Source organism: Gavia stellata, chromosome 10, assembly GCF_030936135.1.
Source record: "Gavia stellata isolate bGavSte3 chromosome 10, bGavSte3.hap2, whole genome shotgun sequence".
In the NCBI taxonomy this organism is placed as follows: Eukaryota; Metazoa; Chordata; class Aves; order Gaviiformes; family Gaviidae; genus Gavia; species Gavia stellata.
The window spans coordinates 8,620,999-8,644,017 of record NC_082603.1 but is presented as its reverse complement, the minus strand read 5'-3'; the positions used below and the strand labels follow the sequence as shown (position 1 = coordinate 8,644,017).

The following is a 23,019-nucleotide window of genomic DNA, read 5'->3' as shown; positions in this document are numbered from 1 at the left end:
ACTAGGGGTGTCTGAACTCCATATTGGTAACTAAGGTAAGTCTTCACTCCACAAAACAAAAGACTGAAGTTAAGAGCTTCGAGTACCCTGTGGCTCTCCAAACTTCACCTTTATCAGGTTAACGTTATAGAAGTTTACAAATACATGAAGAGAGTGCACTCTTAATGGACTAGTCAGTCCATGCTCTCCCTAGGAGAGCATGAAGAATGGGCTAAATTTTACTGAATCATTTCTGCAAAATAATGTCAAGCAGACACAGGAATGGAAAAGCAGTATACAATAAGCATTTCCAAAAAGAGGGGAAAAAAGTGACTCTACCCACACCTTTAATCCCGCCCAGTTCTTATGCAAAGGAGGCACCAATGAGGGATGTTAATGGTCCAAAAATGAAAAATCAGCTATAAATAACATGGGAAGGGTAATTAACAATTAACATCATCCACGCCTCGTAGGAGATTGCTAGTCCTTAACTGAGAAAAATCATGTGAGCTGAGTGTTTGTCCCACTCTCAGAAACTACTGGGATATGAGTTAGATTCTATTATTCTCCTGCATGCCTCAGATGCAATGCATCTCTACCCTTCAGTGACAGTTACTCTTCTTCCTGGACTGCGGCCACATGAGGCTCTACGTGCTTCTGAATCTTGTTTTCAGACCCCAATTCCCCCTCCTACAGGCTGCTTATCCCTTAAGGGAAGTTGAAATAAAACCTGGTGAATGTCAGCCCTCCCCAGCAGGAGTCCTGGCAGCCTGCAACTGCCAATCAATACGGATTTTGTTTCTCCTTCGAGAAGCTCTGCTATTTACACTCCAAAAAGAAAGGGTTTCAGTTTCCTCAACACCAATGGAGACAGACCAGGTCTCATGGAAGATACTTTGCGGGGGAATGCTGCAGTCCAGTCTTACACACCTAAGGTCTCTGTGGTAAGGGAGAGGTCTCTGTGGTAAGAGATCTCCAGAACTTAAGCAGATATAATCTGTCCATCCCCCATCCTGCCTAGTCCCCACTTCCCCAGACCTCTCAGACCTTCAAAGAAATCACTGCACTTAAAAGTAATCACACTGTTGTAGATTAACTGTTATCTAAGTGGGACACATCACTGGGTGCAGGCTACTATAAGGCTCCCAAGGTGTTTGCAATTTGGACTGATTTTAAGACTGCTGGCACACAAGATGAGAAAAGCACGTTGCTTTCAACCTGATGCTCACTCTGGAAAGTCAGTATTATGTTAGTGACATACCTTTTCTGCTTGTATGTCAGCATCGCTTCAGCAATGGGCAACTGGTGTGCACAGTTTGCCCCTGCTATATACTGCGTTATCCGGGAGACAACATCAGGCGTTTCTGGAACTGCAACAGAACAAAGAGAAAATAATTTAAGTGACTTCTCAGACCATCAACAGCACTGTCCTCCATTTGCGCAGCCAAGCACCTCATAGTACCCAGCCAGCTGCATTTGAATTGCATCTTCCAAAGGGAGCTCTGCAGCCTACCCCCTAGCACTGTAAAGCTATCTGACCAAAAGCAAACATCCTACAAGTGCACCAAGGTAAAAACATTAGGAAGGCACACTAGATACACGGACATCTGTACACAGCATTATTGGCTGAAGTATTATGGTTATTTTATACTCGTTAAAATGCTTTTCTTTGAAAATGTGTACCTGTCCAGAGTCAGCTTTAGTCTTTTTTGCACCTTGACTGTAGGTATCTGCTGAAGAAAGTGCCTTGCCATCTCTCCCAGGGCCTTGCTGAGCTGCTCTGCTCACACCAGCATTTGAGTTACCTGATTTCCTAATGAACTCACGGCCTTGCTGAATTAACTGAAAAGACTGAGAGCCACGCGAGGGTAGGAAGAGCACAAAGATCACGTGTGTAGCAGCAAGTATGCTTCAGATCTGTGAGACTGTGTTTGATTCAAGTCGACAGGAAGACATTTCCTAAATGTCTTCCACATTTCTTTGGTTTCAAGCAAAGAGCCTCAACTGTGAGATCAAGGGCACACAAGTGACCTTCACCAGGCACTTCCATACCTTAATGGGCATTTTAACCCAGACTCTTTGTATTTGAACAGCAAACTGTGAAAAGCTATGATTCTTTGCCAGATCTTCTTATGCTATCACAGGGTTTCTGTGCAGTTCTCACTCCACAGATGAAAATGAAGAATCTACAAGGTCTGGACTGCACAAAAACGAGGCTGCATTTTCCTCATGGTATGCAGGCAATAAATAAGGGCTGCAGCATACAACCAACTAAAGAACAGATACACTTTCGAGCTGGATTTCTATAGCTAATGAAGTACTCCTAACCCAGACACAAAAAGCAAGTCTGTATTGACATTTGTCTGCATTTTCAAGTGCAGGAAGGAATTAAAAGAAACTAGTCCAGACATCTGTTCTTCCACAAGCTTAGAAACAAGGAAAAGTGTAGGTTGGATGGCACACTAGGAGATCTCTAGTCCAGTCTCCTGCTCCAAGCAGGGCTAACTTCACCTTCAGAACAGGCTGCCCAGGGCCTTGTCCAGCAAAGTTCCCATCTGTTGGAAAAGGCTCTGAACAATCACCTGTGAAGAGGTCTCTGTCTCCTCCTCTTATGGCTTGAGGACTTCCAGGAGCATCCTGGGAGCCTCAGGCACTCTGCAATTCCAACAGGAGAACCACACTGTAACCTCCTCACCCTCATGGCACTCCAAAAACTCCAAAACTTTTTCCTTCTAGTGAAATTTCTGTATGGGATACACTGCCATCACAGCATCATTCCTCAGTCAAGTCTCAAGCCTTCATGTAACCCTAAATGTCAGATGCAAATCCTCCTTTCTCCTGTTTCTTTCCATTCTTGAAGGAACAGATGGAAAAACTGTAAGCATTAATATTTTAAGCAAATTAGTACTTTAACACACAGTAAGGCTTTATCCTGGCCTAGAACAGATCAGAACAGGAACTTGTTGATCTGACCTAGGGCAGCTCCCACGTGTTACAACACTAGTGAAGAACAAGATTTTTTTTTTTTTTTTTTAATGAGAAAGATCCTGCCAGCAGACCTCAGAAATGTCAAGGTCATTCTCATGCACAACTAATAGAAGTTAATGTTCACAGAGTTTCCAGTTTTCCAAATCTTTTAGGCTAGACAGTTTCTGAAGGGCCAAAGAAAGCAAAGTGCTAAACTTGGTAGTGAGACCTCCAAATCAAAGAACAAAGCTGAGAGCTAGGTAAAGACAGTGTGACTCAGAGGCAGCCAGTGCCTCTGGGAGCCAACAACAGTTTGCAAACCACCACGTGGAGGACATACAAAGGTCAGCATCTGAAAAGGGAATGTGGTAGAGTGAGGAGAAAAGAGAACAAAAACATTTGTCTGCTTCCTCTTGTATTTACTTGACCTTTGCTAAAATTACTCATTCAAGCCTTTTATCCCACACAGGCCAGACACAGACACATGGTCTTACCAGTGGTCTGTGCTTCAAGCTTGTTGAACAGATCTCTCCAGGCTAGATCTTGGAAGAAGTTGTTGTATCTATAATCTACAGACCCCAGATACTTGGCCACTGGATGAGAGCCTAAGAAAGAAAGGAAAACAGGACAGTTTTTCTTCCCAGCACTGAACCCAAGTGTGTTTTTTATCTGTAAGGAATCCAATTCCAAAATCAAAACTACACTAGACACCCCAGAAAAAAATGTCTTCAATTATAGCCTGGTAATTTAGTCCAGCTTATCTATACAAGAGCATGCAAATAGACTTCCCAGCAGAGAGACTGCTTCAACACCACTGATATCCTTCAGTGACACCTCCCCCTTCCCCTCCCCGCCAAATTAAATTTTAAAAGGCCAAAGAAAACAGGACTGGGAAACTGCTGAGGAAATAAATGATTTGGAAGACACAGAGGCCCTACGGCTCTCCATCTCAGTCTCTCAGTTTTGCAAGCGGCTTTCCCAGCAGCCCTTCCTGCCCACAGGCTGCACTGCACGCACCGTGACCAGGTCACCTCTGCCAAGAGGAGCCAGACGCCTTCCTCCAAACACCATTCTCGCACCACAGCTGTTTTGCAATACTAAGAAGAGGCAATTGTCCCCAACCAGGAAAAAAAACCTCAGGGAGGCTCGTTTAATTGAACTCACAGCCCTTCTCCACCAATAAATAGACTGTAATTAAAGACAGAAGGCTTTACAAGGATTACAGTCCCCAGTGAATGTTGGCGTATGCATCAGGTCCCTGCTTGCTCTTGCTAAGCCTTATGGCTCTTCTATGAGCAATGAAAGACCTCCTTGGAGAAAGTTTGCGTGTCCAGCCTCCAGCTTGCAGCCCTGGATAGAGATCTGACTTCATACTTACACTGAGCAGAAGAGGGAAGACATTTAAGTGACAAACTCTGCCCTGGGAGGTGGTAAAAATTTACTACCTTCATTTTAGGCCACACATGTTCCCAAAACAGACAACCCGCTCTTGCGACTACCACTCCAGTTTTTCAACACAGAAGAAAAGGTGTGCCAGGATTGCACCTTCCGGTCACCACATTTCAGTCATGCTCAGCTTTAGTCCCGTACATTTACAATCAGCCATGAAATGGCCTCAGAGTTCCTCCCAATCAGCTTATTTTTATCTTTCCTGCATTCTGAATTCTCACATCAAGCCACACTTACAAGCTGATGACTCAACTGTTGCAGTCTCTGGAACTGGTAACCTGACAACTCCTTCCAAGAAGACCCCAGTTGCTTAACTATGCTCACCATCCTCCAGTAAAGCTCATGGCTGAAAAAACACAGTCTTTTCTCAGTCCTCCAAACCAGTGCTAAATTCCAGACTTCCAGGAAAGGTTCAAGCAGAAGGTCTCTCTGAGCTCCCCTCGGTGTCATTAGAGACTGGGGCCTAAGTTCTTTCCTGGACCCTCCTGATCATGGCTACTTTCAGAGCCATCATTTCTTTTGCATTTCTTTTGGAGTTTTAAACAGTGCATGTGGAACAGCTCTGCACCATGCACCGGAGAAGCTTTCCGAGACGCTGGGAAAACACAACGCAAATGGCAGATGCAGGTGGAAACAAGTACTAAACATGAGGTCTCCTAAGAAGTTCTATCCATGGGAGCTAAATAAAATGCTAAATAACCAAATAGCCAAAATAACCCTCAATCTTTTTTTTTTTTTTCTATTTTATTTGCCCTTTATTCAGTTGTTTATACACTAGTTTGGACATCAAAGGAGTTGCAGCCATAGAATCAGAAGCACGAAGCAGGACTGAATCTCCCAGTATGGATGCTTACAGGCACTATGCATTTCTCATTGTTAACAAACCACTGTAGGTTGACTCTTCTGTCATTGCAGCGTGTAGTTGTGGACTAAGAAGGTAAAACCCTCTTAGAAAAAACTCCACCATGCCTACTTCGAAGGTGCTGCTAACAGCAGAAAGTCTTTTCCTTTAAGACATTTATGGCATGGTCACCGTTCTGTCTTTGATGCTTTTTCAATTGTCAGAGAGAGATTGCTCCTCAATCACTTTAATGAACTGCCAGAAAGCTGGCCAGAAATAAGCACTTGATCCAATCAGGAAATACTGCAGACTTCTATGGGAAAGGCCCTGTTAGAGAAGTTTCTATATTTAAAGTACATTTAAAAAGCATTCACAGTTCTGAAGCAGTTCCATTATCAAAGTGCTTTGTTCTTTTTTTTTTTAATTACCAAAGAAAGTTTTAAGATTAAAAACCAACCCCAAAACACACTAGCTAAATCTTGTGTTTCACTTTCAAAGAGAGAATATTTTCAGATCATTAAAGACTGCAGCACAGAAAATTCTTCTTCTGAAGGCAGGAGACAGTCTGCATGTGAGGACCAAAGTCCTCAGTCTCACAGACTCTCATTCAAAGCACATTTAACCTTGCAGAAATATTTTTTTTTGGTTTTACCCCCTAAAGCGCTCTCTCCTCTTCCTGCCAACCACTTTGGAAACTAAATGCCTTCCTTACAGAAGGATCCAGCTCTCTTCCTCTGCCTTTTTCATTTGACTTCTGCAAATCCCACCACTGAATCAACAGCCTAACCCCACCGTTCATGGTGCCGGCCAGCAGCTTCTGACTCCTACAGCAACTGCCATCAGCTGGTCCCAAACCTGGAAGACCAGAAAATACTGAGAAAAAGTGCTTTTCAAGTTTTCTGTTGCCTGCATCACTTAAGTGCCCTGTTCACATAAGCCAAGCCTCGGACTAGACCAGCTTTTGTCATCACACCCTTACAACACCAACATTGCCCAGACGCCCCTGCCCACAAGCATCGGTGACCGCCTGGCTTCCCGGGCCTCACCACTACAACATTCCTCACATTTCTGACTACAACAAGACCCCTAACATTATTATCAGTCCACTCTACTTCCCCCAACACAAGTGATCCAAGCTGGGTAACTTTCCAGCCAGGCAGGCTTGTTGAGCTGCTGGAAGAGCAGAGATAAGGTGCTGGAAAACTGAGGGGAAAACCTGAGGAGAACAGCATGTAAAGGAAAGGTCAAAAGATACATGTAATTTGAATAATTTAAACTCTCAGCAGTTTCAGAGCCTTTAAAAAATTTTCAACCCCCCCTCCTCCATAAACATTTTCTGTGTCAGCCTCAGGGAGGCCAGAACAGTTATCGCTTTGGGAAACATGGTGCCCAATGAATTTAAGATTTCAGCCAGGGAAAGGGCTTCCAGAGCATTATTCTATGCATTCATTGTACCATGATAAAAAGATATATAAGAGCCTCCCTGTATGGGGAGGAAGTACTCAAGGTTTACAAGCAGACTCTGGCATCAAGAACATAAAGATGAAATTCACTCATGCAAGAGCAGCAACACAAGCATTACACAATACTATGACAGCATGACGTTTGCCTCATTTAACAGCCATATACCTAGCCAAAGCCTCCAGGAGGGCTTCTCCTGAGGGAACACATCATATTTAACCCGTTCATCTTTCTATGAAGAAAAATTGTTCCTTATTTACCTAGAGGGATGATCAAAAATCTCATGTAGCCGAGCCAGTCTGGGGTTTTGTGAGACAGCTGCTCTACAAAGAGCCTCAATACAGCACTGAGGTAATTCTGGGCTCCGGCCACTGCAATTTTAATTGGGTTTGGAGGCTGCGAATTGCAGTTACAGCTAGACAGAAAAAGAGGAAACATATTCATAATCGTGCTTCCAACCAGCTATTTCAGAACAAGTCAAAAAAATTTGCTTAATAACAACCATGGCAGAAGAGAGCTTGTTCAATATGCAAGGCAATATCACAGTGATTATCAGCAGCTTAAAACATTATTAACAAAATGCAACATTGTTCAGTACTTTCTTAACTGATCTCCTTGCTCCTTCTTTCACACATTTTGATAATCTAAAGGGCTGGACTCAACTATCTAGGTTAGGATGTACCTATTGCAATTAACTGCTGTGTCAAGAACATACTCAGGTACCCACAGCCCTCAGTAGGTATCTAGGGAATGCCTGAGGAATTAATCTGGGAATTACCTGGAGGGCAGGGGGGAGCAAGAACTATTTAAAAATCTACCTATTAGCTTTGCATGCTTTACTGGTTATTAGATCTGACCTAGGAGGCAGCCTCCAAAGCACAATCTTAAAATCACTGGTGTCAGTGAAAGGAGACTTGTATCCCCACACACATGGAAGAACAGCAACAACTTTGCAGGGCTGACGAGTGCTGAAGAGCCACAAAACTCTGACTTCAGGAGAGTAGAGTGAGGAGAAGTACTGGAAGGGAGAAGTGTTTCTCAGCTGTTGGATGGAAAACTCCCTGGGCACTGGGGCACAGGAGCTGAGAGGCTTTTAGAGCTGAGGCTCAACAAACAACACAAGCAAGGTGAGAACTTACTATCTCTGTATCCTGGAGACAATAGTGCTGAAAGCTGCCTGAATATCAGCTGAGGAGCATGTGCAGACCACTGGCAATGTATGCTTTTGCAAGACATCTGATAGGTACTGAGGAGAGAACAGAACATTTTATAGTCCTTTTTTTGGTACAGTTTTTCACAAGAAGAAAATCTGCCTCTCCCAGCCTCCTAGGTATTCTCACACCCAAGTGTGGGCACTCTCCCCATGTCCAATTTTTAAGTGATACAGCTATCTCCCAAATACCTCATCTGTGTGCATCAGCCAAAGCAAAGCTCTTCCTCTAGAAAAATGGAAGCATTGCACCTTCTTGACGAACACCAACACTATATCCAAAACACAGCAACGACAACTCTAGAACAGCAGGGTTTTTACAGCTGCAGAGAGCAGGGCAGCAGCAGAAGGTCATTCGCCTAGCAGACAGCACTGGGTAAGAGCAGATGCTGTCTACTCATCTGCTTCTGGAACTGCAGTTGCATCTCTCTCTGATTTCAAAAGGACTTAAATGCAATGTTCTGCCCATCCTCAAGCACTAAAAAAAGGGAAGGGTGCTACCAACACACATGTTCCTCATGAGGGACTGTTTCCGTCATGCAGCTAATGGGAAACAAGTTAACACACACCTCAGATATACATGGACATAATATTGACTCAGCAATTATCTCAACACTTTCAAATTCTGCACCACTAATCTATACATCCCAGCCAATGCTATCTTCATGTCCTGATACTGCAGGCACAAGCTGCTAAAACTACTGGAAAACAACCTACAATGCCTTCTGTCCATCTCTAGAAGGCATTTATTTATATTCTAATTACAGAGAAACCGGAACCATAGCTCAGCTGGTATTTTTGATCTCAGACATTGAGACCCTAGTTCTTCCAGAGGCAGAAAGCCAAACCAGACAATGTAACTCCACAAGCCTGGCAGAAGTTCTACATGCGACAGTCACCCAACACATGTCTACTGGTCCTCTTCCAAATATCTTCCAAAATATATTTTATTGCTTTCTCAGACTAAGGTTCCAGAAGGAGCAAAATTTGTTCCAAACCCATAACAAACCACCCCATGTTGCCAGCATAACAAAGCACTGCTCAGGGTTCTCCTTAACACAACTATCACTCACTCAGAAAAGATGGGGTGACATACCTGCAGTCAGGAATCACAAGTGTGCGTACAAGGCAACAGAGCTGACCTGAAATATTTTCTCCTGTGTTCATCACCTGTGCCTAGAAACCTCAGCCTAAACCACAGGTCAGTGGTTCTTTGTCCCAGTCTACCACAGTTGTGAAGTAGGCTCTTGAGTGCAAGAGTCTGGCCATTCTCAGTGTGCTGTTAACCAGAAGGAATGGCATTTCATAGAAGAGAAAAAAACCTCTGTGGAAAGACTCAGGTGGCAAAGCTTTACAAGATCCACAGCACCTCCTGGTCAAATGAAATCCAGTCTGTAGGCACTGAACACTCAGTATGCTGCCAGCCCCCACGCACCACCACTGCTCTTCCAACCAAGCAGCAGAACCTACTTGGTTAGTGGTAGAGCTCAAGGCCTGTCCATTCCTGAGGAGGAACAGTGAAGGAGAACTGTGCTTCAGGATCTCCTGCCTTTACCTGGCCTTGCCAGTCAGAAGTATTGACAAGAATAATGTTTTCTGGCAGCTGGTCATCGGAAACCAGGATGTGATTTAGTTGGTCATACACTGTTTTCCTGGGGATCTGGAAATAAAGACAGAGAAGAGAACAGTAGGAGATGTCAGCTCTAATCATCAAGCCACCAGCTCCAGCTCTTGCAATTCACGAGAGGTGGCTGTGCATGGCTGGCCAGTGCTCAGTCACCCCATCAGAAAAGGCATGCTAGCAGCCGTGCTGGCTGCTGGGACTGACACTTATCAGCTTATTCAATACTGCAGTATTCTGCAGGCTCCAATATTTTGCAGGCTCCTCCATTAGCCACCTTAGTTTTGTTGGCCATTACTCCTTCTGCCATGCACTTTTACCTACATCACTTTACACCAACTAACAGCAGGCCAAGGAATTTTGGATTCATAGAAGCCAGGAACAATCTCCTTCAAGGATGGAATTAAGTGATTCCCACAGCTAACAAAAGCATGGCACATATGCTCTGCACAAGCGAGTCCCCTTTTGCAATCCCTAGCAATTTGCCTTATTTCAAAGGAGTAATTCCTCAACACATCCCTATTAATTTCTCATCATAACAGTCTGTTCCAGTGTTTTCAGTTTATGGTGGGCTGACAAAGCAACAAGTTGGCAAAACACAGAACACTGGACGGAAGATACAGTATCAGCCAAGACATAAATTCCCTCCTTCCTGAAGCCACAGGGCCCAGTTCCTTTCCAGCAGGGACGGCACTTGGACCAGAAGGAAAGGGACCACAGGAGACAGTTGGAGAAGAGGAAAAACTACGAGTGGCTGGAAAGACAGCAATTTTTTTTCACACCTGTAAGTGGTGCCGGGTGTCTGGAGAGCGTTCATTGTCCAAACTGTTTGCTCTCTCGTTCTGCGGCCTCACTGGCTGCCTCTCCTTCAGAGATGTGCTCCTTCCCCGACGTCCCGTCTGCTTCCCTTCAGACCTGCTAGAGAGATGCGCTTGCATTCCAGAGCTGGCTCATATCTGAATGAGATACATCCCCCAAATCCCAGATCACCCGGTCTGGCAACCTCAACGATGTGAGTGGAGGCATTGGGGAATTGTGCACATAGATCTGAGCTAGCCTGAGACCTGCTAATTCTGCTTCTGGTAGTGCAGAGCACACAGTTCAGCTACAGAGCATGTTCCCAGGAATCCCAGGCAGACTTCCACAGCCCATGCTATGACCCACACCACCACCCTGCTATTGCTACACCAGCATAATAGGATCCACCCATGCAAACTGCAGTCACAGACCCAAAAGCAGCACAGAAATACCTCTTCAAAAGAACATCTATTCGCTTGCAAATTATGGGAGAAATTATACGGTGGGGTTGCTGAAGCCCACATTCATTGCCCTATTTGGGAAGGTTTAACAGGACATAAGTTAGATTTGACAACCACCTTCAAGGCCAGAATCTCCATCAGACATTGACTTAGCAACAGTATCTTTGAGCAAGCAGCTCCAGAGTTTTATAAAAGCTTCCTTGGATATGGAGCGGGTACAACACAGGAGACAGGAGCAACCTCAGAGCAATGCTGCCCTTCAGAGTTCTGAGAATTCATTTATTAAGCACTCAAGACTTAAATGCCTGAACACAAGGAGAGTCTCCTTGCAGTCAACGGCTTAAAGCCATCCTGAGCAAATGCTAGCAAGCTGTCCATGACTTTCCGAGCAGCCCTGCAGCAGGCGCAATGCTGTGTCACCACTCTACCTGGTGGATGGGATAATGAGGGACTCTGTCTTAGTGATCTTCCCGCTGGGTGGGAGCTTCTCAACAAACACATCTGGTGTGGGAAGTTCAGCTTCCTGGACCTCAGCTTGCTGGTTAGACTCCTGCAAAAACAGAGGGAAACAAGTCATCAGGAACAAACCCTCCCCTTTGTCTTACTACCACAAGGGCTGGCAGCAGGTACCCCAGCTTAGCTCTGGCTGGGGAACATTCAGCCTGCCTCTTCCAGACACGCTACTCGCTGCCAAAAGGGAGAAGCCAGTACTGGCTATCTGGGGCTACCAGTTCCCAGCTCTGCCTCACAAGCGAGCTGGAGGTAGGAAAGGTGCTCGGATATACGCTATTTGGAGTAGGCACTCTCCCAACTCAAAGCCAGGGACATGCCTCTTCATGCAATGCAGAGTAATTCAGCTTACCCAAATGAATTAGCAGTGAGAGAAAGACATGGGAGAAATGTTACAAACGGCATGTCCCCAGTAGAGCAACATGAGCTTTGGGATTTTTACCCCAGGACCAGCTTGATTTCTTCTAATTCAGCTTGAAGTAATACTTCTGTCTGATAAAATGGAACAGCCCTGAGAATACTTTTCAGGACAATACACATGTTCAGTAGCATACTTTTGGCCAGCCTTCCTCAAACCAAGAGAAAGGCTGTTTAAGCAGGCGGCCATGTAAAGCATTTCAGTTTCAAAAGGCTGAAAGACAAGAATCTCCAACAACCAAAGTCAGGAGGAGAGCTCAGCATTATCTTCACTGCAGCTAACATTACCTACATAAGTTGTGTTGCATGTGCAACTACATGGACGGACAGACACATGCCACAGAATGCAGTTCACAGTTGACACCCAAACTACCAGGAGGAAGATTAACAAGTGTGTTTTCAACTTACATAAGAGACAGTGTCAGAAATACTGTCGCCTGCATGTTTGGTTCCAAGACTCTTCGTCTTTTCAGGCACTTCAACCTGCTTGAGAGGAGAAAAATCATTAGGAGGTATGGCACCAGCACAGTTTTCAGCCACGCTCTCTGGATCAGGCTGTTCAAAAGACACACTTCTCCCTTTAAACATTGCACAGCTCTGCAGGATGACCAGGAGTGCTTCCTGGTCGCGCCAGGACCGAACACATTAGTGTGGAATGTGGCAAAACAGTAGCTGATGCACATTACACAGTAGAGGCAAGGAAGTGCCCTGAAATAGGACTGATATTCTATGCCCCTAATATGCCCATCCACAAGGGGATAGAAAAGGGGATGAGCTGCCTCTTGGCATTGGCTCCCAGCCACCATGAAAAGTATCCCAACAAGAGTAAGGTAAACCTTCCTCCAAACAGTGCCAAGGAGTCCCTAAAACTCCCAGGCAACATCTCCCATCCTGGCAATCATTTCAGGTACATGGGAATCTGAAGCTATTCATACCATTAGCAAGTATTCAATACATAACCTGAAGATGCCCCCTTGAGTTAATACAATATTTACTTAAAAAAAAAAAACAAAAACCACCACACCACCAGCAAAAAAACCAAAACAAAACAACCCCCAAAAAACCCAAAACCCAACAAACATGTTTTCTTAGCAGAAAATTCGTATCTCTGCATCCAAGTCTTTGGAGGAGGTCAGAGAGGGTGCTTTAATTTACACATGCAAATAGAGACAGTGCAGGTCTGCTATATTACCTGCAGCTAGATAACCTTCTTGAAACATGACTTACAGGACTTGATGGCTCTCTCTGGCTCCTGATGCTGTGGATGCTACCAATCTCTGTCTGAGAGCTGGAGTGTGACAATCCTTCAAAATAAGGTCTGAAATAAGGAAAGCAAAACCAGTTTCTTATTATCAAAAACACCAACAGAGAAAGTCCACCACATTCACAGCAAAGCAACCTGACTGTTCCCAGGGTGTCTTACTGCTCCCCAACGGTTCCAGTAAAATTTATAGGCTACTTTTGAAAGGAGGGGGAGGTCTCCAGGACAGCAAGAGAAGCCAGAAAGTCCAGGGACCTGTGTCTAGCCCTGACACTGACTGACCGACCTCCATCTAATGGATCCAACATGTCACCTGTCACACAGCGGACCATATTCATAAAGCTCTTACTAGGATGCTTGTGCACTCTCACACTACACACCAAACAGCAGCTTTTGTTTCCATAAAATCCAGGGTGGGCACGTGGGTCCAGCATTTTCCCACAGCAGAACAGAATGCACGTTCACCCCACACAAGCAGTTGTGTCATCACTACCCCAAGCACCAGGTGCAAAGTTTTACACCGCAATTCTTGTTTCAGCTCTGCAAATGCTGATTGAATTACATGCCATTCCAGACAGGGTCTAGCTCTTGACCGAAATACAGCAAGTAGAGTTACTGCCCCCCACCAATACTCTACTCCTGCAGGTAAGTTACTCTTGGTGCTAATAGGCATTTTAATTGCAGCTTGTATCTGGATTTGGCTGCCAGCCCTAGGATCCAATTACACATTTCCTCAGTAAGATAAGGTAGTGCATATAATCAGATTGCACTTCCACATAAAAAGGCAGCTCATCACACCAGGCTACAAGACTCAATTACAATTTAAAGAACTGATTTTTTTTGTTGCAGGAAAAACCTGCCTACAAGCTTCAGCATTTATCACATCCCTTTCAAGATACGAACACAAGAACTGGACACAGCAAACCACAAAATGTCTCCCCAGGACCAGACAAAATAAGTTCTTATTCCAGCAATATTCCAGCAATCACATATCGCAGAACAGTTAGCTCCTCTGCTCCAGGGAACAGGACACAAGCTCTCAGTGTGTACAGTGCAACATTTTGGTTTGTTTCAAAGCAGCTGCTTACCACAACACATCTACTTTCAAATCCCTTCAAGGTAGGGCTTACCATCTGTCAATATATTGGGTTAAGCTCCAAACGCCTTTATAAGCCACCAGCCCCATCACTTACCACTGCTGCCCCAGGCTACCCTTGACATCTTCTGGCTCACTGACAGGGAACAACTCACTCCAGAGTCAGAATCTATTCTTAGTCCAACTAGGTTAGTCTACATTAATTAGGATATTATGACACCTGGTAATTAGCTGGCATTTAGCAGATACTGTACTGACCAACTGCAGTGGTAGGTTTTGCTTGTTTCAGAGCCATCACAACACTGAAGGCCTGAGCATGCAACCACATGCCACTGAGAAGCATGAGTGCAACTCGAACAGTCTCAGGTTTTCAGTCTTTATTCAGGCAGGGACATGACACAGCTCTGTTAGCTCAGGGTTCTGCATCTGCTCGAGACCCTGAGCCAGCGATCCCCGGCTCAGCTCGAGAGCGCTGTGATTGCCAATACATCAGTGCCCACAAAAGCTGGTTCAGAACAGGCTTGCGTGTATCTACGTGTGCTGCAGTCAGTCCCCTCAGGCCCTGAGGAGCTCCTTTGTTTCCCACAGTTCTGCTTCCTTAATCCCAGCAAAGACTCTCTTTCCACAAAGGGTCTTATCAGCTTTTCCAGATAGATTCTGCCTTGTCCATCCCTGCCTCTACTTCTGCAGCTTCCGAGCACATCTCCTTCTGCCTTAGCACAGATTTCCTGGCTGTTTCTACCACCTCTTCAGAACACATGTGTACAGTTTAATTCTACTGCCTGCCTGGTCTGTCAGCAATTCCTACCCCTGTGCTCAGGTGGCACGGCAGGCAGGACATCTGCAAAGGGAACAAGGAAGAAACGAGACTGAAGGGAAGTTAGACCCCCCCCACTACCCCCAGCTCACAAGCAGTCATTCACATTGTAACAACACACACTAGGGCTCCGACACCAGGTCGAGAGGGGCAAAAACCAGGATGGAGAGGTGGGAATAGAAACAACATCTAATCTGTGCTGACACTGGGCATGGTCTCTCTCTGGCCCAGCATCAGTCGCCCCACACTTACTTTAACTTTGGCTTTGGAGTGCTCAAGACACTATCATCATCCTCCATTTCTGGCCCGCTGTCACTGGGGTTCTCTATATCCAGCGTGTCATACAGAAGGTCTAAGTCCTCCTCCACCTCTGGAACGTTCTCCGCAGGATCCTGCTCTGAATCCAGAACCTACATGCAGGACAAAAGACCTGCTAGGAGCCAGATCGATCCCACGTTACCTGAGCTCCCCCAAGGACTGCAGAACACCAGTCTTGGAAGTAAGATTCTGTTCCTAGTGCAAGGATACTACACCCAACAGAAACATTAAATATATGAGAAGTGCTTGTTTTGAGTCAAGCTTGTCAGTGTCTGGTTAAGCAGGAGTTACCTATTGGACTAAGCACCCACAAACAAGCTATTAACCATAGATTATGTCCATTATTCAACCCCATTCTAAATAGGCCCCTAATGGAGTCCCAGTTTTCTTAGAACAAGTACAAAAATGCAGTACTCCCAACAGTGTAAGCCGTCTCGGGTTTTGCTGAAAAAGTTGCCATGACACCTCCTGATTTGATACCCAAGCAGGTAGAAATGACAAAAATGTCCACAGGAGGCGCCTGAAACCTGGACAAGGATCAGCTGCCACACACACACAAAACCAAAGAGAACAGGTATCTCACACAAAACTTCCACGGGTTGCTGCACATATACACCAGAGTCAGCAGGCAGCTGTGCACAGTTCAGAGCTTGCTTTTTGAATGGCAGCTCCAGAAAAGCAGCAGCTCAGCTGACTGACACCTCAGCTGCGGGTGCTGACTCTGCTGAGCTAACTTGGGAAGAACAGCAAAGATAACAGGACTGTTTGGAAGCGTAAGGAAGCATGAGGAGTTACTCCTTCCCACAAGCCACAAAATCAGCACACAGCCAATTGATATGTTAACTGTTTTTATATTAGATACTTAACATTACACAGGTTTCTTGGGTTCTGGATCTCTTTCATTTTCAGCTCTGACCAGGCAGCTGACTCTCCTGTGGATCTGCGTTCCCTGTCCAAGTTTTTCATGTCTTGCCTGGCTGTTCTAGTGACATGATCAAACAGGCTGGGATTTAACTTCACAAGCAAGTAGACTACTTGCCTTTGAAAGGGTCAAAGATAATTTCGAAGCAGTCTGCAAAACTAATGGGTATACACACGGTTGCCAAAATCTGCTTTTGATAAAACTCGATCTAGAAAACGTTTGATGACATTTTAAAGTCAGCCCTCAAGCCTCCATGCAAGGCCGGGGCGTAAGGAAAGGTCACATCCACTGCAGACTTGAAAACAAAATGAAGGGAACTAGGGGAAAACAGGAGAGTGTCCAAGACGACTAAAGCAAGATGCACCAAGCAGAGGGCAACACACAAGTCAGGAAGGCTTACAGCATTAATTACTTACCTCATCAGACACTTTAAATCTCTTCAGCAATGCCACAACCTTCTGTTTGAAGTTTTGTTGCTGCAAGTCAAAGACACTTTTACATAAGTAAAGTATTAAGTGAACTGTTTTCTCCCAGGCTGCAAGAAGCCCAGACATATCCGACACTGGTGCGCTAGCTACTGCTTTAAATCAAACAACTCTTGGCACCACAAACCAAGTCTCTGCTGTTCTTATGTTGAAATCAGCTTTTCCACACCTGTGATACTTTCTTCGCTGCATTACAACAAACTAGGTCCCACTCCACCAAGCATTATCAATCTTCTCGCCTTGACAGATAGCACACCGCTCTTGGTTGGACACACAGTGGATAACAAATTATTTTATCTGCCAGATTGCCTCCTGTACCTGTTCGATATATTTCCAGCAAACATTTGGTAGTCAACTTTTCTGACTCTTAACAAGGGTGAGCCAACACAGGCATCTACCCACTGACCCAAAGTACAAATGTGTTTTCTACCAAAAAAGCACTGTTTTTTCCAGGAGCTTGCAGTTCATCCTGGCAGGCTCATTTATTTGACTAGCAGCACTGTCGAAAAGTTGTGGGGCTTGTCCTTAACGCTCGCCTATCAGAAAAATGCTTTCTGAGACTGATACCCCCAGATCCCAAACACAGCAGACACCAAGTCCAAAACAACACAAATCAAACTGCTGCATTTCTTTTGTGTTTACTTGCCCCTAAGAGCTGTATCTCTCTTGCAGGACCAAACACCTGAGATTTGCCAGGAGCTGCCCAGCCCTTCTGTCACTGACCAACCTAATAGGCACACTCTGAAGACAAGGAAGATGAGAAGGGCCCACGCGCGAGTGCTGGAACAGAGCATTTGAGGTGGCATCCCTGTGTCAGGAGAAAAGGCAAGGAAAAAATGCCTGGCACCAGGCCACTCAGGCAAAGAAAGTTGCTCATTTGATGGCTCTCCTGTATCTCACGTGAGCTGCTCTTACAAGGCCAACTGCCTGGTCCCACTCTGGCCTCAGACACTTCACATTGACCCACACCTCCAAATCTAGCCCTTTACCTCTAAACTCACATCCTGTGAGATGCAACTGCCTTCTAGACAGCTGAAGTTTATGTGAAATAAATCCACCAGGCCTCAAACAAGACTCTCCAAAGACTGCCCTATTTCTGTCCCCAATGCACTTGTGAGGCCGAGATGCTCTCACGATACTGAGAGTTGTCCTCTGGCTCAGGATGTCAAGTGAAACTGTCCATCACGCAGACCACCTTGGATCAGCACAGCAGTCTGTGGAGGGAGGACACACAGCATTCAGTAGCTAAGGTGACATGGCAAGAGCTGTTCACTAGCCTGAATGATCTGACAGTTGACAGACAGGAGACCTGTTGGGTTTGGAGCTGGACTGATGTTAACTTAACCGGCAGCACCAAACTCAATTTTGCACCAGCCCCACACACTGGAGATTCAGTATCAGTTTAGTGGTCAGGGCTAAAACGACATTATTCTTACTAAGAGGAAGTTGCTCGTTTAATAATCAAGTGGTGTATTTTGTCCTGGCCGGTCACTGACACCTGAAAATAATATTAAGGATACAAAAGATATGAACTAGCATGCTCCTGGTCTCATACAGAGGGTCTTTTTAGTGTCAGATTCAGGTCAAAACAGGGTTTATTTCAGACCTTATCAAAATATGGATTTCAGAAATAGCCTCACAGGAGATACAATAATCTCCAAACTTACTCCTAAGCCCAAAAAAGAAAAACTCGCCCATGCTGGTGGTTTTGGGTTACTGTCATCACAGACATGCTTAAACACTTGTGTAAGCAGAAAGCTGCATTATGGCATGGTCAAGCACAAGTCACTGCTCCACACAGAAGCGCAGCTTTGCAGGCATACACATGCTTGCTGTGAGAGGGTGGATAGCTGCATGCGACTTGCCAAAGCCTTCAATATCCAGCTACTACTTTTGCCTCAGCACCACATGCACCACCTTAGGTTTATCTGTCAAGCTCCAGCCCCTGACTGAGCTACTTCATTTTGATACTTTCCCACTGGCCTCTCCCATGCAGAGTATAAACAGAAGAGCTTCCCTTCACTTAAAGCTACTTTCAGGACTTACATGAGCATGGAACCTGCACTGGTTTCTTCATGGGTGTGAATTTCACACATTCACATAATTTTTGGGGCTCTTAACCTTGCAGCCAAAGGACACCCAATACAGCACATGCACACACTTTGGATGGCACCACCCCCTGAACTGGCTGCTTCTGGTAGCTCTTCACATGCTGTGAGCATGCCCTCAAGCTCCCTGCTGGGCCAGCATGTCTAGTACTGCTGCTCCCATAAGCCACATGCACTGCGCATCCTGGCCAAACCCCGTCAGTGTTAGTAAAACTAATTTCCACCGACCCTGGTTATGGACGTCGTTCTTACTATCGATCTCCGCTGCTTCTTGGGCTTCCCCAGCTCGTACTCATCATCATCCAAATCCTGAACAGAAAGAGGATTCTTGTGTTACCTTTGTGATTTGGGGACACATGAGCATTTAAGTGCTAAAAATGTTCCCTCTGTGAAGATGAACCTGCTGCTCTGTCTTCCAGGCTTTCAGCATTTGCCTTAATTACTTACAATGGCAGAGGGAAAAAGAAAGTGAACCAGGTCTGCAGAGAGCTAGGAATAACAGCTTGGAGAAGCAAAACAGGCCTAGTTCTACATTCAAGGAACAAGGATAGTCACAGCCCCACATTTCAGTGTGTTCCTCTCTCAGTACCATCCAAGAGGTAGAAGGCAGGTGATGCCAGAGTCCGAAGGCAAATAAGACCCAAACTCGAAAGCATCTCACACCTAGCCAGGGCGTTCTCCGTAAGGACCTATTTTGCAAAAGGTATTAAAGACTAAAGACTGACTCAGACCCCACTGGCCCTTGAATTACAGCTGGGGATCTAGTTGGGTTCTTTGAATCCAATCAGCCTTACAGAAGCAATCACTTGACAGCTTGACCATTAAGCAGAGAAACACACAAAGATGCTAATGTTTTAGTGTTTAAAGGGAGCTCAAGTCCAAACACGTGAACAGATAAATCACAGCACGGTGGAAGAAATGCATTACTGTGCAGGCCTTCTGCCGCTGCAGCTAAACACTTGGTGACAGTCTCGCACTGCTGTGGTTTAGCTAAAGAAATAGGCTTTTCGTTTCAAGCACGAGCTGAGAGTGTACACGCTCTACTGAAGCTCTCACAGGGTGAACCCATGCCCTAAACAGTACCTGGCCCTGTACGGCATCATCACTGGCCTCCTGCTCAGAAGAGAAGCTCTCGTACTCTTCCTCGGAATAGTTGTCTGAAAGGGAAGGAAAGAGGAAAGATTCTGTGAAACTCCTTTAAGGTGAGGGGACAGTCTCATCTCAGGAGCAGAGAAGGCTAATTAACAGTCACAAATCACAAAAGGAGACACACAAGGAGATGCCTGCTAGTTTATCTTCTATCTGTGCTAGAACCAGTGAGACAGGAACCACGTGGAGCTAAGGAACAAGGAGAAACACATCTAATAGGAAGGAATGACCAGCACACAGATGAGGCTCCTTGAAACACCACCCCCCTCTTACCCTGGAAAGAACCACCTGGTAGACAGCAGCAAGTAAAGAGGTTTCTCCACAAAGGAAATTACTTTTCCCCCTGACAGAGGCATAACTGGCTTAAAGGAGCAAGTAAGACATGGCGGGAGAGTCTAAATCCTTTATTGAAATAACACTTCAGGTAAGCTGCCCAGCCTCAGGCACACAAGCACCTGCATGCACTACCTTCAACAGGTCACTCTTCTAGCAGTGAGCAGAAGACTGGTACCAAAAAGATTGTCACGAGTAGAAACCCAATGACTTCCCTATACGGTGCACAACACTATGGATTTATACTCATTAAACCAGGCCATAGTCCACAGCAAAACATGTTGCAGGTTTGCAGGTCTCATTTAAGTTAATGAGATTTATTGTAGAATGCTCAAAGGAAAAAGAAGTTGGAAGAGTAGCTTAAATGTGGATCTCCTGAATACAACACTGTTATCCAGGTGAGAAGCTACAGGTTCTCAACACACCTACCAGTAATGCTGGAAGAGCGTTGTCAAGAACACAGCTAACCCTTGCTGGATGGCTCAGGCCTGGTGTGATACGCAGGAGAAGCTTTGACAATTCAATCCCCTACTCCTTTCACGCTCCCTGCTTACAGAAGAACAGGTTTGCAAAGTGGGTTTTCTTTGCATTGATCGGTTATAGACACAGCAACTTCTGCAAACCAGTTCTCATTTGTCCCCAGGAAGCGTCTAAGCCCAGGCAGGGTTTAACTCTGGCTAGTTCAGGAAGACACTGGTCATCAGAGCATGTGGTTGTGTTTTTACCTGTAGACTTGATTTTCTGGCTGGCCTGCATAGTGCTGTCTTCATGGTCAATTGGCTGACTTGACAAGGAGAAGATCCAGATTTCTGCTACCTTCACTGCAGCCTCTTTGATGTTGCTGAAAAGGCTCAGAACCTGGCCACCTTCTGTTGGGTGCTGCATGACCTGGGACAGAAATTAAGCAGTACAAATCTCCATTTAAATGTATTTAAACTTACATCATTTGCATATTACAAGAGTTATTTATGTTAATCAGAATTACTCCACATTTCCAAGTACAGAAGCAAGCCAACACCCTGCAACTGCAGGAGCCACTTGCAGGCAATACACAATGCTAGTCAAGATTTTATTTGACTACTAACGGAAGTGATGGAAGAAAACAAAAAGCGTTCTGAGCTTGACAGTTGATTAGCTCACCCTTGAAGCACAATACTTGACTACCTCATTACTATGTATTTGCTTCCATGGCACTGTACTGATTTGAATTATCAAGTTACCAACCTTCTGAACACCTAATTAAGGAACTTAATTTTGTGTTAAAGTCCAGCAGAAGAGCCAGTAAAGGCAAAAATTCTTGGTGAGATACAGATGGCAAAGTGCTTCCTAAAGCAAATATCCCTGCTCCAGAGGGCTGGCAACTGAATTTCAGAGGAGCTGACCACCCCAGGATAATGAAGCAGTGCATCATGAAAAATAAGACAATGGTGGAGGCAGAGGGACATCTTGGTGTGGGTTTCTCCTTCCTTTGCCACTCACAGCTCACAGGGCTCTCCTCAGAACCTAAGACTTAACATTCTTCTCTTGCCCCAGTGGAGTCAGAAAGCGCTTCTCCATGCCTGCACCTCAGCTTTCTAACACACACCAGGCTGCTTTGTCAGTTCCTCACGTGGCTTTAAAAATACCTGAGCTGATGAGGAACATATGCCCCCCTGCTCTTAAACTCGCTCAGACTCACAACTCCGATTCATTGCTTTGTTTCAACAGCTAAGAGAACTGTTTTTTCCCCCCAAATTTTAAGAAATGCGTCAGTGCTGTTTAGGGGTCATTATACTATAAACTGCCAAAGGGGCGGGGGGGGGGGGGGGGGGGGGGAGGAGGGACTTGTAAAATTTGTTTTCCTGGTCTTCAATTTCAGAAATATTCTAGATGAGCTGGAGAGCAACTATTTCCTAACACAGTGAACCTTTGAAAATTTTTGACCTTCTAACCTCAGTCAGCTGACATTACAAAAAGACGTAAGAAAAACCACATGCAGCAGCAGCAAATGCCCAACACTTAGAAGTTCACTGATGGGTCTAATTAACGGGCCCACATGTTTGCTGCCTTACAGCAGTATTTAACTTCTAGTTCTTAAACAAATCAAACACAGTACAGGAAAAATGTTAGCCACAACAGCACAAATCAGAATTTGGCCAATTCACATGGGGAAGTTCACCATTTACTGCAAGTCTAAGTGAAGCTGAACTCACACACAAGGAGTGGTCTTTATAATGAATTATTTAATATAGTAATAAATCACCACAGCATAACACTAACTTATTTTGGATAGAAATGATCTGTTGACAGAATGCAGTCTGATGAAAAATATTGGTGTTAAGTTGAACTTGCTACTTGCTAAGCCCATCTCCAAATACTCAGAAACAGCAGAGATTAAACAGGGCATGAAATAATGAAGCATGGAGCTAAGCCATTCAGAAAGCCTTAGTGAATAATTTATCCATACTTGATTCCAGCATTAATTTTGAGATGTAAATCTGAAAATTTTATCATTTATCTCTCATGATTAGAACTCCACCTAAATTACCAACAGCCATGAAATAAGAATTGCAAAGGGTGTTTCAAGCAAAATGAGAGAAACTACTTCATTCTGAACTCTCATACAGTGGCACACAGAAGCACAGCAAACCTCGCTTTAACTTTAACATTTCTTAGGGTTGGAAGGCTTGCCTGAGTGACCCTATCTGTCTTGTTCTGCACTTATGATCTGGACCCCCTAAATAAAAAAAAACCCCACGCCAACAACAACAAAACACTCGCAAGTTAGTAAGCTAGCCTCATGAAAGCTTTAGCTCTCAAGATACTACCCAGAAAAT

At 45.0% G+C, this 23,019-nt stretch overlaps 1 protein-coding gene across 1 annotated transcript in view; it reads right to left on the bottom strand.

Moving 5' to 3' along the window:
• PACS2 (phosphofurin acidic cluster sorting protein 2) overlaps positions 1-23,019 on the bottom strand; it is a 78,700-nt gene that overhangs the window by 18,474 nt on the left and 37,207 nt on the right. Inside the window, exons 5-18 of the mRNA XM_059821642.1 lie at positions 20,929-21,091; positions 19,805-19,878; positions 18,950-19,030; positions 16,545-16,604; positions 15,141-15,298; positions 12,942-13,032; positions 12,123-12,200; positions 11,216-11,337; positions 10,311-10,443; positions 9,463-9,567; positions 7,837-7,943; positions 6,958-7,112; positions 3,441-3,551; positions 1,241-1,349 (exon numbers count right to left, since the gene is read on the bottom strand). Coding sequence (XP_059677625.1) covers positions 1,241-1,349; positions 3,441-3,551; positions 6,958-7,112; positions 7,837-7,943; positions 9,463-9,567; positions 10,311-10,443; positions 11,216-11,337; positions 12,123-12,200; positions 12,942-13,032; positions 15,141-15,298; positions 16,545-16,604; positions 18,950-19,030; positions 19,805-19,878; positions 20,929-21,091 — 1,547 coding nt within the window. The remainder of the gene's footprint in view (positions 1-1,240; positions 1,350-3,440; positions 3,552-6,957; positions 7,113-7,836; positions 7,944-9,462; positions 9,568-10,310; positions 10,444-11,215; positions 11,338-12,122; positions 12,201-12,941; positions 13,033-15,140; positions 15,299-16,544; positions 16,605-18,949; positions 19,031-19,804; positions 19,879-20,928; positions 21,092-23,019) is intronic.